We start from the raw sequence: 14,284 nt of genomic DNA, 5'->3' as shown, positions 1-14,284 counted from the left end.
CAATGAAAAGCTAAAGTTTGGTTATAGTTCAGTTATCTATTGGGTCACATTTGCTCACCATGGCTTCTTGTGCCTGAACTCAAGTCAATAGCTAATGTAAAAAAACAAACAAACCAATAAACAATAAACAAACTACTCAAAAACCCTCAATGGGGAAAACTACAGTTTAAAATATAAATTATATTGTAGCTTATTATTCATTTTTTTAAAAACGGCTCAGTGAGGCTGTACTTAACTAAATGTTAACATTAGCATGCTAACATGCTCACCAGTGACTATGCTGATGCTAAAAGTAAGAATAATGTTTACCAGCAGGGTTGCAGGCTTCACCAAGTTTAATTTGAGACTTCAATCTTGTGGAGTCCATGCCAACTCAAGTGCATGCTGTCATTAAAGCAAAAGTGAGATACACCAAGATATTCTGAAATTTATGTACATTTTTCAAAATTTTCACTCATATTGTTAAAGCTGATATTATCTCTTGTTTACATTCAAAACAAATGCGAAATAAAAATAAATATATTGATTAGTGGTGTCAGACTTTTGGACCTCACTGTATGTGCTGTTGTAGTTCTTTATGCTTTATGTATCTGTTTTGACTGCTGTCCCAAATTTTCCATGTAGTGGCTCATCCTGCATAATCCACGATCTTTGGTGAAGGGGGGTGTGTACGTGAGGAGGGAGGGCGGTCACCACTGCGGTCAATACTACAGCGCCTCTCACGACTCATATACCCGTCAGTGTGACTGCCGACTGGCTGAATTATTACTACTTATTTAGCCGTACGCACAGGTGACAGACACCGGGGGACAGAGATGGCTGGAGCGGCGGCACCGAAGCGGCAGGACACCCGGAAGTTTTTCGAGAATCTGTCCGGCGCTGGTAAATCCATCGCAGTGCTGACCAGCGGAGGAGATGCCCAAGGTAACGCTTCAGGGGTTGGGGTTCCATTATCGGACAGTTAGTCTGGCGCGACCAAAATACACAAAATTTCAGCCAGCAAAGTCATACAAATACACAACAGGAACATTAATTTAGCTTAGCGTCCAACTCACGTTTTCAGTCGTTGTTTTTGTAGCTCATTTGCGTAGCGTTAAATGCGTGTGTTTTCTCGACGTTAATTTAAAAATCACAGAGCGTTAAGCTAGTTCAATTACGAGACAATTCAATCTCCGCCCTCCACTGCTGCTGTTATAATGAGATGCTATTAATATTATACCATTACAAGAACGAGTTGATGCCAGTCGTCTAATCTTTAGATTTATATGTGAAATTTACAGAAGCGGTTAAGCTAGTAAGGAGCTGTCCGATAATGGATGTGTAGGCGCAGACTTGTCCGATAATGGACTCGTTACGTTACAGTTACGCTCCTGTGCAGCGAGTAAATTAACGTGCGGTTATAAGCAAGGCGAGGTTCAGACAATTAAGAGGAAAAGTTGAGTTTATTTCCATTTTTCTTTATATTTTCTTAGTATTTTCTTCTGTGGACACTTCGGGTTCCTGCTTGTCATTCATTGGAGGGGTTTAATACGGCGGTTATGCAACAGCTGAGGATCCCGTTCACACGTCTGTCACACATTTTACATGGACGGATGCTACAGATCTGATCACGGAGATAACACAGACTGTTAGGATGATTTTAAACTGTAGTAATAATCCTGCCCTGCTGAAAATACAATCCAGGCTGTAATAGATGTTTTTTTTTTGGATGTTTAGGAAAAGCTGCTCCAATATCAACAAGTGCACACACCTCCCTTTATATAAGGTCTTTCTTCATCATGCATCCCGCAGCACTGCAGTCACCGTGGTGTTTGTCTCCTGCATGGAGGGCGTAGGGTTGTATGTGTGTGTATGTGTGTGTGTGTGTGTGTCCACAGAGCTCCATGGTGAATAATTTAATAACCCGCCTAAATGAATCAATACTATAATATCTAAGGAGTTCAGTCAGTATGCAGTGACTCAGTTGTAGGGCTGAGTCGATATTTTTCCCCAAATATCACAATATCGATATTGCGCCAATATTGTAGGGATGACTATTGGTGCTTTTTCACAAAATATTTACATGAGATTTTTGATAAATAACCATCAGTAATGTGGATATAATGAATAAGTGGGTACAGGTTTATAATAGAACATCTAGTTATGTCTGGTAGCTTCAGAAAATTGCATAATTTCACTGAAATGCGCCTTTAAAACCAGGAAAAGACAACACTGATGCCATACCACATTATCTAAAATCTAAGACGAGATCTAGTTTCATATCACAATATTGATATAATATCCATATAGTCTGTATTATAGATTGTATCTATTGTCCGTCTTATTTACTTATATGTCTGCCCGTGTGCTTTAATTGTGTAGAGTTATTTCCTGTTGCATCCTAGCTTAATTTGGCTTCCCAAGATTCATAAATATGATCTCAGTTGTTTGAATAAATTAAAAAAAGTGAAATTGACTACTGTAACAGTGACCAGCTGAACTTCCCCTATAGGAAAAAGCTCACATGTCTTGCATCACTGAGGCTGTGAGAGGATCAGCGTCAAGCCGCAGAGCGCGAGACGACGCTTCCCATTCAGACTATCACAATAAATGTCATGTAGGCCGGTTTGTGTTCTCAGCGCTTGAATTTTGAAGGCGGGATCCTGACTTCCGGTGTGTGTATGTGTTAGTTACTTAACTGATCCTCTCATGTAGGGTTGAGTCGCCTACGTGAGGAGCAGCGTGTATGCAGTGATGTGGCAGTGGATGCATGGGAAAGGAAGTTAATGCAAATAAAGTTACATTTTTATTGTATTATATTTATATTCATGGACTGTTTCCATGGGGATGTATAATGTGTCACTTATAGGATCCGTGTAGAGCTCATATAATGTTCATTTAACTGTGACACATTCAGTATAATTACTGTATATTATTCTGCTGTAATGACCTTTTCCATCTGTGCAGAAGGTTTACAGTAACTATTGTCTTACAGGCTGTTATATAACACTGTGTGCCTATGGGCTGCTGTTGAAGTGGAGTGATATGTCTTCTTGGAGTCTCGCTGCAGTAAATTGCAGCACGTCAGCTCCCGTGCTGGATATTACAACTCATCTTTGTAGTAACAAAGTGTAACAGCATATTTTCCTCCTGGCAGCTGGCAGAGATTAAATTAAAGCTACACCTTGAAGTGGTAGAGTCAGACATGCATTACCGGTGCCCTTGTTTTCTTTCTCTTCCATTCATACCTACTGGCTGTTTGTTTGGAGTCAGGACTCCTCTTCAGCTTCTGAGATGCTACTAAACAATCATTTTACTCAGCTGTGGATATTTTCTTGTGAACGACTGTCTAGTTATGTAGTTTTGTGCCTTTCCTGATGCTGAATCAAATGAAACAAGCCATAAAGACGTGATCTTTCTGCGTATTTAGCCCGTTACAGACAGTCTTGAGTGGATATCAGTTTATTTTAAGAGACCAAAATCTGGTATTTTTATGAAACACTGTTACAAACACAAATGTCATATAAATCTGTTAGTTATAACATACAGAATTTATCCTCATGCATAAGTCCCTACTGACATTCAGCATTTATACATGTGCATAAAGTTTCTGAGATAGTTCATACTTGCATAGAGATCAGTTATTAGTTTGAGAATATATTTAAAGCTGCAACAATTAGTCAATGAACCAAAAATGAGTCTGCAACTGTTTTTATAATCCATGATTGATGATTTAATGCTTTTCTTTGTTATATTTGATAGTAAACTGAATATTTTGGGATTTTGGACTGTTGGTCAAATAAAAAAGTGTAATTTAATTGTGTTATCTGTGGCTGTTTGGAATTATAACGGGCATTTTTCATTATTTTCTGGCATTTTAAGACAAAACGATCAGTCAATTAATTGTTAAAATAAATGGCAGATTAATAGATAATGACATTAATTATTAGCTGCAGCCCTAAATAAAGTATATTAGATTTTTCTTCCCAAGTTCTCTTCACAATCAGTAAATTAATTACCAAAAATAAACTAACAAAAACAATTAAAAAACAAAGACATAGGTTACACAGATTACGATTGATCAAAAAACGTGTAATCTGTGTTATTTAACAAGAAATTAGCATCCAAACATTAGAATAAAAAATGGAAAAATAATATAATTAAGTACAGAAACATATAAAATAACAACAAGAACGACAAGCTATAGTTTGACATTAAAAAGCCAAGTCAGGTTCCTCATGTTGTGAAGTACTTGTCCATCTGGTGATGATGATGATGATGATGATCAGTACAGTCGTTGGTTTAATTTGCTTTTCTTGATGAGTCCAGTTTTGTTCTATTCTACATGGTTTTTATTTTATTTCAGATGTCAGAGTGTTTCTTCTCCAAACACATTTTAAGGCCTTGAGTCAAATTTGCTTCATCAGCCAAAAACTATCAGGTGAAATCAAGAAAGACTGGTGAGATGATACGTTTCTAAACTGTGAGTGTCGAGACCACGAAGGAGAGACGGAACGATGAAACAAATGACTAAACACATCAGCTCCATCGGCTGATGTGTTTGGTCACTGCAGCCGGCTTCAGGGAAATAATGTTTCATGATTTGGGAGTTACTCAGAGCTCAGCTGGAACATGAGACGCACACACACACACACACACACACGTTGTCCTAGTTCACTTTTGGGCACATTACATAGACTTACATTCATTTCCTGGAGACTTACGCTAACCCTAACATTAAAAACACTGACCCAAGAATCAGCTTTTCTCCACAATTGGACAAACAGTCTCCAATTAACTGGTCTTTAGTCTGAAATTTGTCCCCGAAAGTAGCCTATGACAGACACACACACACACACACACACACACACACACACACACACACACACACACACACACACACAGATGCATCGGTGTAGTTATCTCCATCATCCGTCACTTCACCACATCACCAATTGTTATGTTGATTTTTGTTAACATGATTAAATCCGGCAGTGTCTCGGTCTCTTAGCAACGCTGGCTCATCCGCACATCAGCTCATGTTAGCATACAACACAGCCTGAAACACATCCAGATGTGCTTACTGTGTATATCCTCTATGATGGAAGCCCCCCCCCCCCCCCTCTGTGCATCTCTCTCTTTCTTTCATTCTCTGAGGTAAACGAGTCCAGGATGTACACAAAACTAAATGTAAGATTGACAATGTAATACCTTGATCACATAATCCCATTTAATCCCTCCAAAAGAGGTTTTATTCTCTTGACAGACATAAAGTTCCAGACAGTTTTAGGTTAAAGTCTCCACTTGGTAGCAGGTTTATATTGAAATTCACACAGTCCTCTGATTGATCGATGTGATTCAGATTCATTCATGGATTCCTTTTAGTTATTGTGTTTTCAAATGACGCAGGAATACGAGGGATGAGGAGACTTTTTGTCCCCATCACTTTCAGGTGTTACGGTAATAAAGTGGTAACGTCTAAGCCAGGTATTACGGTAACACTGATAACGTCTAAGCTAACATGTTGGACCTTTAAATCCAATCATAATCAGAACTCAGAGGACTGGGTGTGTTGTGGCTGCGAGTTCAGACTAGTTCAAATAACTCAACTAGTCTGAACCACCAAATACAACACTTGGCATCATTTTACATGATTGTGCAACGAACGGCGCTTGCAGCACACGGACAGTTTTGTATTTTCCTGACCTTGAAATTTGCTTTGCCCGTCTGTGAGATGTTGTGGTGACCAGCGCTGCAGGCAGGGTGAACTGCCGGGAGGAGACGTGTGAATAAGCAGCGCAAAGCGAGTTGTTGGTGTTTTTGTGGAAAAGGAGCCTTAACCGTGTCTGTTTCTGGAGCCTCTTTGGTGATTTTATCAACAAGAGCAAACTAAATACTTCCTGCAAATATAAATAAGTTATTTCAATGAAACACTCCCCAACCAGAAGTGGCCCAGGAGATAATATTTAATGTGGTTAAAGCATCTGTATTGATCTGTAAATGAATGCGGGTGATATCTCCTTCAGTTCATTAAATCCCTGCAGCATCTGAAGGCAGCAGGACCGATATTTTGGCGTCAGAGCGCAGTGCCGTTACGCACAGCTGTTCACTGTGTTTACCTTCATCAAATCGCCTGAAAACAACACCAGGCTGCTACAGTATAACCACACACACACATACACACACACACCTCCACACACATCAGACTGGTCGGTTATAGCTCGATATTCTGCCTTTTTATGACGGGTCAGCAGGGCTCATCACAAGTAGCGTCTTATGTTTTATTCTTGAAACACATTGCAGTGCAAACGCTGTTGTGTAGCATTGATTACTAAACTGTGTGACCATTTTAAAGCTCCATATTAACTGAACATTTCATCAGTATCTGCGCCCCTGAACGAGAAAGTTCTACATTCTGTCAAAACCTTCTTAGAAAAACACAATAAAACAAAACTGACTTTTTTGTTTCTTGGTTTTTATGTGGCAGAAAGCTGAAGATGGTTGATTGTGATACCATCTTGCTGAATATTCACAGCTGTTGTACATTCTGCAGACAGGAGCTGATGAATGGGACGGGTTGTTAACAGTATTTAGTGTGGGAGGAAACCTGGTGAGAGAGAGAGAGAGAGAGAGACGTGTTGGCAGTGACGGGCAGCTTGTGTGCGCTGCGTTGGCTGCTTGACTGCACATTTTCACAATTGTACATTGTTGAAAGGTTTCGGGTAATAGTTAATTGTGATAATTCACACTGAGATGTTTTTTTTTCTTGCTGTTTAAGAATGTTCAAGATGATCAAAGTGACTGTTTATACCTCACACAGATCAGCTGATTGAAAGAAAATGTATCAACAGTCATTTTGATAATAGATAAATAATTTAAGTCAGATATGCTACTAAAATGCCACGATAACTGGTTTCAGCTATTCAGAATGCTGCTTTTTTAAGCCTTTTTAAAAAAAATCACTTCCTGAGAAATTTGCAGGTGTATAACTGTTAATTTTTTAGGACATTTTACAGATGAGGTGGTGAAATTTAGTACAAATTATTTTAAAAAATGGAAGCTGGTTTAGTTGGTAGGTACATACTCAATACATTCTTAATGAATTAGATTCTTAACAATTCTTTGATATAAAAAACTTGATTTTCAGTGTAGTTTTATGTGTTAAACAATATATTAGTTTATTAGATTGTTTCTTTAAAGCAACTTAATGACTTTCAACACTTTTTTCTGTTTTTTCTAATAATTGGTACCAAATTGCGCCACCTTTTCTGTTAAATATCCTAAAATTATTTGCTGAATACCTGCAAATTGCTCAAAAAATTTCCAGGGAATTAGTGTATGTTAAGAGTCAATATAGTTTATGGACGTTTCCACAGTTCAGAAAGGTTGTTTATTGTAGACTTTTTTGTAGGCAGAGGTGAACCTGAGACACAGGCGGAGAATAGTTCAACTGAGTTCCAAAAAAACACAAGATTATTTAGTCCAGGACACTAGGAGTTGGCTGAACTACGCAGGTGAACGGACGATCTGGCGAAGCAAGAGAGGGAACCGGAGGGCCGTGCACAGCACTCACACACACACACACGCATAGATAGAGACAAACTGGGGATAAACAGGAAACACAAGGGACGGGGAGGCAGAGCAGATACATTTTACTGAATATCTTATTGGACAAAACAAGAGGTTTGATAACATACACTTCGGCTTTGTAAAAGTAAAATCATTATTTTCTGATCATTTATAGTCTTAATAATTAATGGGGTTTAATTGAATAAACAGTTCACAGATGATAATGAATGATGGTTTGTTGCATCCATAGATCTCATTTATGTCCAGTTTGTTTTTGCTGTTGTTTCTAATTCTTGGAAGTTTTCCAATTTCTCAATTAGGACCATTAAAGTTTTATCAGAGCTTTCAACTCTCAGCGCATTTAAGTCACAACATTGATGCAAAATGTCAAGAGGACAGCAGCGAGACACACCCTCCATCAGCCCGCTGTGCATCTGATATTTTTCAGTCTCTGATGTCTAAGCTTTTGTCTCCTCATCTGAACCTTCAATCAGCGTGTTGACCACAGAGACTGAGATTTACAGTCTGTCTTGTTTCTAATTTCACTAAGTGCTGCGACAGACGAGCCCGAGATCCTCAAGGAGACTCTCTCTCTCTCTCTCTCTCTCTCTATCTTTCTTCACCCCTTTATCTCTCCTGCTGTTTGCTGGACTGTCTAGCTTCCTGTTTTTTTTCTTAATTTGTCTCTCTAACCTGTTTTGACCTCAGTTTTTTTTAAATGATGATACATCCAAAGTTGAGCAGAAGCAGGAAGATTTGCTATTTTGTCCTTGATTATGTAAGATAGTTTTTTATGTTTGTGTTAGTTGAACCATCTGTGTCACACGTGATGCTAAAACATGACAGAAAAAACAATGATGTGAGCTTGTTTTTATTCATTATTCCAAATGGAAATATTGAACAGCTTTTTGTTTATTTTTGACACGTTCTGGTCATATTTTTACTGATATAGATGCATCCATAAAAGCCGTTTGTTTCCATGACGACCACTAACTCTCCTCTTCCTTTTCCCAGGTATGAACGCGGCCGTCCGGGCCGTCGTCCGAATGGGCATCTACGTCGGAGCGAAGGTCTACTTCATCCACGAGGTGAGATGTGAGTCATGACTCATGACTCCAGACTCGTCCTCCGGCGGGGAGAATCTGCAGTCTGTGTCACTCTCGACTGTGAGCTAAATTCATACCGACAAATCTTTCTCATGGGGTTGTGATTGTCTTCGAGCGAGCCAGCAAATACTTGACTCATACATTCTTGAAAAGCAAAAGAAAATAGAAAGATAATCTCAATGAAAGGCATTAAAAACTGTTTTAAACCTTTAAAATTAAATCCAAATAAATTTAATGTCTTAAAACATAAAATATGCATAAAAATAATACTCAGCGGTAGTTGAAATTAAAGTTTTAGCTTATAAAATGTGTGATTGTGTGTGTGCTATGTACATTATTGCACAGATAGTAATTAAATTAAAACAGAGATGAGTTTCTGGATATCGAACGTCTGAGACTTTTACAGTATGTGCAGTTGGAACGGACATTAGGCCAATGATGGCAGTGATAGAGGCCGGATAGAGACGATCTGCTCTCAGTGCCAATATAATTGGATTACCAGAGGCAGACTTCATCCTTCACTGGCTGCGCCGTCGTCCCCATGAGCCTCGAACAACCACTGGGCTGTGAGTAGTGACAGCTGAGTGCCGTGATGCTTTTATTCGGTCGGGACCTCAGGTGGTGTTTGGCTCAGCGGACACACACTTCAACAATAAAAACCTAAAAATAAAGCATAACTAGATGAGCCAAAAGATGTTTTCATTCTGTTTTGATGATTTTAATAGTTGATTAGTTGTCTTTTATCAAGCAAATATAGCAAACAAACACTGGTTGCAGCTTTACAAATGAAACTATTTGCTTCTTTCCTCTGTTATGTATCATTCTGAACTGAATTTGGATTTTGTTAATGTCATGAATGGTCCAGTGAACATCTCTTATATTGGTTTCTTCTCTCAGGGGTACCAGGGGATGGTGGATGGTGGAGACAACATCAAAGAGGCAACGTGGGAAAGTGTCTCCAGCATGCTGCAAGTGGTGAGCAGAGCTTTCTGTTGCTGTTTCCGCTGCTGCACGCATCAAGGATATGACTTTGTAAACAAATCTCATGTGCAGAACCAAACCAACAATGAGTTCATCTTATTACAAGTATTGTGTGTGTATCCAAAACCCTGATATATCTTATTCATCTGTGCCGTAGACCTCTGTTGTTGTCCAAAAACTATTAAATACACGTCAATGAGCCACACTGCTGCACTGGATGACATGTTCCTTCACCAAAGAGTTTGGGCACGCCGGTCTGTTTAGAAACGGCTCTAAAGAGTAATAACAGTGATCACATTTTCAGTCTTCTGAGAGTTGATCCGTGTCAGGCGGACACCTCTGAGCATGTGCTGTGCTTTACTAGCTTGTTCTGCTACATATCACAGTGTCTTGACTTTATACTAAAGTTATTTACAATGCAGCACAAAGTCAGGAGGTTGTGATATGTAGCGCAACAAGCTAGTGAAGCACTGTAAACAGAACAGCGTTCCTGTGCATGTGCAGTGGCGTCTTTAGTCTATTCTATATTGAACTGTAGTAGTCGATATGAGTGAACAGCTTTAATGTACGTAACATATTCACAGCTGTAACACAGGTGTGTCAAACACCAGTTGATTTACTCTCCAAATAATACACGTGTACTTTTTCCTGGCACAGCTCACATGACCATTTAAAGTACTGTGGCTTTGACCTTTGACCTTTTATAAAGGCCATATTAGAACTGAAGTTCTCTCTGAGTTTCTTGAGTCGTGATAGAAAACAAGGTGAAGGAGAGACGGGGAACGACATGCGACAAAGGTCCGCTGCTGGAATCGAACCACAGATGTTGCGTTTACATGACATGCGTCTTAACCAGTACACTACCGAGGTGTACCCACTCTGAGTTTCTTATTTGAGGTCACTGAAGTACAGGGACAGATCATGACTTTATGAAAATATATTTTAAGCATATGTAAACGTGTATCAACATCTGCTTTGAAATAATTTATTATTTTTACATCAATTTATTAATTTTAATACTGTTTTTAAACTTTTTCTTCCACTAGAGTTCCTGATATTGTCAGTTGATCAATCCAACAATGTAATTCAGTTTGATGACAGCAGATACTCAAGTTATTAAGAGTGGATTTAATTTTCATTTCACATCAGTGCAAATTACTTCTCATCATTCATTCAGCATGACTAGACTCAATTCCCTGTTAATGAAGTGATTATTACAGAATAGTTAAGCGCCATGAAATGCTTTTTGTAAATGCTTTGTGACAGAGGAGCTCAGCGGTGGCTGCGGCGGTGCCAACTCAGTGGAATATCTGCTGTGTTGGTGGACATTAGTGGTGATCGTTGCGAGTGACTCAGCAACAAAGCTTTTAGCCGTGAGCCAAACGAATCTGTGATTGAATTAGACCTTTATACTGTTTGTCATAATCAGGCTTTCATTGTTTTTTCATGTTTTACATTTTAGCCATATAGCTGATACTCTTTTAGAAAGCGGCTTATGTTCAGTGCAACAGTGGAAAATGTTTAATCTTGTAGATCAGTGACATTATAAACAACCAGCAATGCCACAAATAAAAGATGAGAGTATGATAGTAGCTAAAGAAATTAGAGACAACTCTTCCTCTTAAAGACAGCTGTTGGTAAAAGGTCATTTTTGTTTGCCACAGGGCGGGACAGTCATCGGCAGCGCCCGCTGTAAAGAGTTTCGTACCCACGAGGGCCGTCTGAGGGCTGCACACAACCTCGTTCAGAGGAGCATCACCAACCTGTGTGTGATTGGTGGAGACGGCAGCTTGACCGGAGCCAACCTGTTCAGAGAGGAGTGGAGCGGCCTGTTGGATGAGCTTCAGCAGCAAGGTGATCGTTCACCGCAGGACTTTTATTTGACTCAACATACTGTACTGGAGTAAAGAGATTGATAGCAAGTTAATTATATTTTTGCAAGGTTGTTTGTTGTTTTAGAAATCTTCCTTCCTCCCTCTCTTGTCCTCCAGGTCTGATTAATGAGGAGGCAGCCCGCAGTAACTCGGAGCTCCACATCGTCGGCATGGTCGGCTCCATCGACAACGACTTCTGCGGCACCGACATGACCATCGGCACCGACTCGGCGCTGCACCGCATCATCGAGGTGGTGGACGCCATCATGACCACCGCTCAGAGGTGAATGAAAACTGTGATTACAAGAAATTATAAGACAAGCTGCGGGAAGACAACATTTGACAAGATGTAACAAGAAAAGTCAAGACGTGAATAAACAAAAAAACAAAAGTCATGACGTGACAGAACAAGACAAGACAAGGTGTGACAAAACATAACAACAATATTGTGAATTGAGAAGAAAAAATGTAACAAGACAAGATGTGAAAAGATGCTACAAGGTAATGTGTGACTAGATTTAAGAATGAAAGATGTTTGTAAAAGACGTAAGAATACAAGACATGAAAGATGTGAGAAAACAAGACGCAATAAGACAAGAAGACAACACTTGACAAGACCAGATTTGTGGTCAGGATAACATTACAGGTACATCTATCTGTTGCTACCAGTCTCTCGAACCACAAAGACAAATCCCCTTTAGATACGGTTGTGTTTTGGTGAATTTCTCAGTGAGTGTGTATTAATTGATTGACCTGCACTGACTTGTTTCAACAGATCAGTCCGCTGGGTTTTACTGATGCATTCTCTTGTTTCCTTCTGTTTTTTCGCTTTTTCCAGCCACCAGAGGACATTTGTGCTGGAGGTCATGGGCAGGCACTGTGGGTAGGAAATTCACTTTGAGTTTACAGAGAGATAGAAACACCATACACATGTGACCAGTCCTCATTCTTTTGTAATTTATATTTACTGCTATGAAAAAGTCATGGCTCAGTAAAGTGTGGAAATATTTATAATAAGCTGTAATTTTTCATAACAAATATCAGTTCCAGTGATGTAAAGATAAAAAATATATATGTTAAAATATGTGTGTGTGTGTGTGTGTTTGGGCAGATACCTGGCTTTGGTCAGTGCCCTGGCATGTGGAGCTGACTGGGTGTTTATCCCTGAAATGCCTCCTGAAGATGGCTGGGAGGACAGCATGTGTCAGAAACTGTCTGAGGTAATACACACACTTAACACTCACTCTAAAGTGTGTATTTGATGTTATACATTTGCATAACATGTATGGACTAAGAGAAACGCAAACACACACGTTGTAGCAACACACTTTATTTACCACAACTAAAATATTGTGAAAAATGTTGTGTTTTCTGCACCTCAGTGCTTTTCCTTGTCTTTCTAGGAACATTTTCTTAATAAGAATTGGCATTTTAAAACCACCAGCAGGCTTTCAGAAAATTTCCACTCACAAAGTTGTGAGTACATCAGTGGGTTGTTCAATTTAACTTTTCTTGGAAACATGACTACTACAATGCACCATTAATCAAGTTATAAGAACGACATTCTTTGTTATAAAGATTCATGTCCAGGAGATAAAAGTAATGACTCTGGTGGGACTCGAACCCACAACCTTTGAATCACATCTCAAGTGTTTGACTAGAAGTCCAATGCGCTATCCATTGCGCCACAGAGCCAGTTGACTTTGTTTTACACTGTAAAACAAACGCAACTGGCAAATAAAAACAATTTATCAATTTTCAAGTTAGAAATTGAAGCACAAACAGCTAAAGTAGGTTCTTTGTAATAGAGACTCACACAAATTAGTGATTTGAACAATACAAACCCTATTAAACATCGACTCTGGTGGGACTCGAACCCACAACCTTTGAATTACATCTCAAGTGTTTGACTAGAAGTCCAATGCGCTATCCATTGCGCCACAGAGCCAGTTGCTGTTATTCACACTGTAAAACATAGACAACTGGCTAATAAACACAATTTATCAAATTTCAAATAAGAAATTGAAGCACCGGAACCTAAAGGAACTTCTTTGTAATACAAACTCACACAGATTAGTGTTTTAAACTATACAAACCCTACAAAATTTCAACTCTGGTGGGACTCAAAGCCACAACCTTTGAATAACAGCTCGATTATTTGACTAGAAGTCCAATGTTCTATCCATTGCGCCACAGAGCCAGTTGCCTTTATTATACACTGTAAAACATAGGCAACTGGACTGGACAGCTAAAGGAGCTGCTTTGTAATGAAGACTAACACCAATTAGCGTTTTTAACAAGGTAAACCCTACTAAACTTCGACTCTGGTGGGACTCGAACCCACAACCTTTGAATTACATCTCAAGTGTTTGACTAGAAGTCCAACGCGCTATCCATTGTGCCACAGAGCCAGTTGCTATTATTTACACCGTAAAACATTGGCAACTTGTCAATAAACGCAATTTATCAAATTTCGAATAAGAAATTGAAGCAGCGGAACCTAAAGGAGCTTCTTTGTAATATGGACTTACACAGATTAGTATTTTTAACTATACAAACCCCACTAAATTTCGACTCTGATGGGACTCTAACCCGCAACCTTTGAATTACATCTCAATTATTTCAACTAGAAGTCCAATGTTCTATCCATTGTGCCACAGAGCCAGTTGCCTTTATTATACACTGTAAAACATAGGCAACTGGAGTATGAATACAATTTATCACATTTCAAATAAGTAATTGAAGCACTGGCAGCCTCTTTGTAATGAAAACTAA

General features: G+C 39.1%; 1 protein-coding gene and 3 non-coding genes across 5 annotated transcripts in view; 1 reads left to right on the top strand and 3 right to left on the bottom strand.

Moving 5' to 3' along the window:
* The first annotated feature begins 687 nt into the window (after positions 1-687).
* LOC121908177 (ATP-dependent 6-phosphofructokinase, platelet type-like) overlaps positions 688-14,284 on the top strand; it is a 35,187-nt gene continuing 21,590 nt past the window's right edge. Inside the window, exons 1-7 of one of the 2 annotated variants that reach the window (XM_042427981.1) lie at positions 688-924; positions 8,563-8,636; positions 9,552-9,629; positions 11,300-11,489; positions 11,627-11,792; positions 12,348-12,392; positions 12,621-12,729. In XM_042427981.1, coding sequence (XP_042283915.1) covers positions 816-924; positions 8,563-8,636; positions 9,552-9,629; positions 11,300-11,489; positions 11,627-11,792; positions 12,348-12,392; positions 12,621-12,729 — 771 coding nt within the window. In that variant the 5' untranslated portion in view covers positions 688-815. The remainder of the gene's footprint in view (positions 925-8,562; positions 8,637-9,551; positions 9,630-11,299; positions 11,490-11,626; positions 11,793-12,347; positions 12,393-12,620; positions 12,730-14,284) is intronic. The other variant, XM_042427980.1, reaches the window with a different exon arrangement.
* On the bottom strand, positions 13,113-13,204 carry trnar-ucu. Its single transcript is given in 2 exon segments — positions 13,113-13,148; positions 13,168-13,204. It is a non-coding gene; the product is annotated as a tRNA-Arg (tRNA).
* trnar-ucu lies at positions 13,366-13,457 on the bottom strand. The gene is given in 2 exon segments: positions 13,366-13,401; positions 13,421-13,457. It is a non-coding gene; the product is annotated as a tRNA-Arg (tRNA).
* On the bottom strand, positions 13,829-13,920 carry trnar-ucu. The gene is given in 2 exon segments: positions 13,829-13,864; positions 13,884-13,920. It is a non-coding gene; the product is annotated as a tRNA-Arg (tRNA).

This window comes from Thunnus maccoyii, chromosome 12 (assembly GCF_910596095.1).
Source record: "Thunnus maccoyii chromosome 12, fThuMac1.1, whole genome shotgun sequence".
NCBI classification, from domain to species: domain Eukaryota; kingdom Metazoa; phylum Chordata; class Actinopteri; order Scombriformes; family Scombridae; genus Thunnus; species Thunnus maccoyii.
The sequence above is the reverse complement of the archived record's forward strand: the minus strand, read 5'-3'. Positions and strand labels throughout refer to the sequence as shown.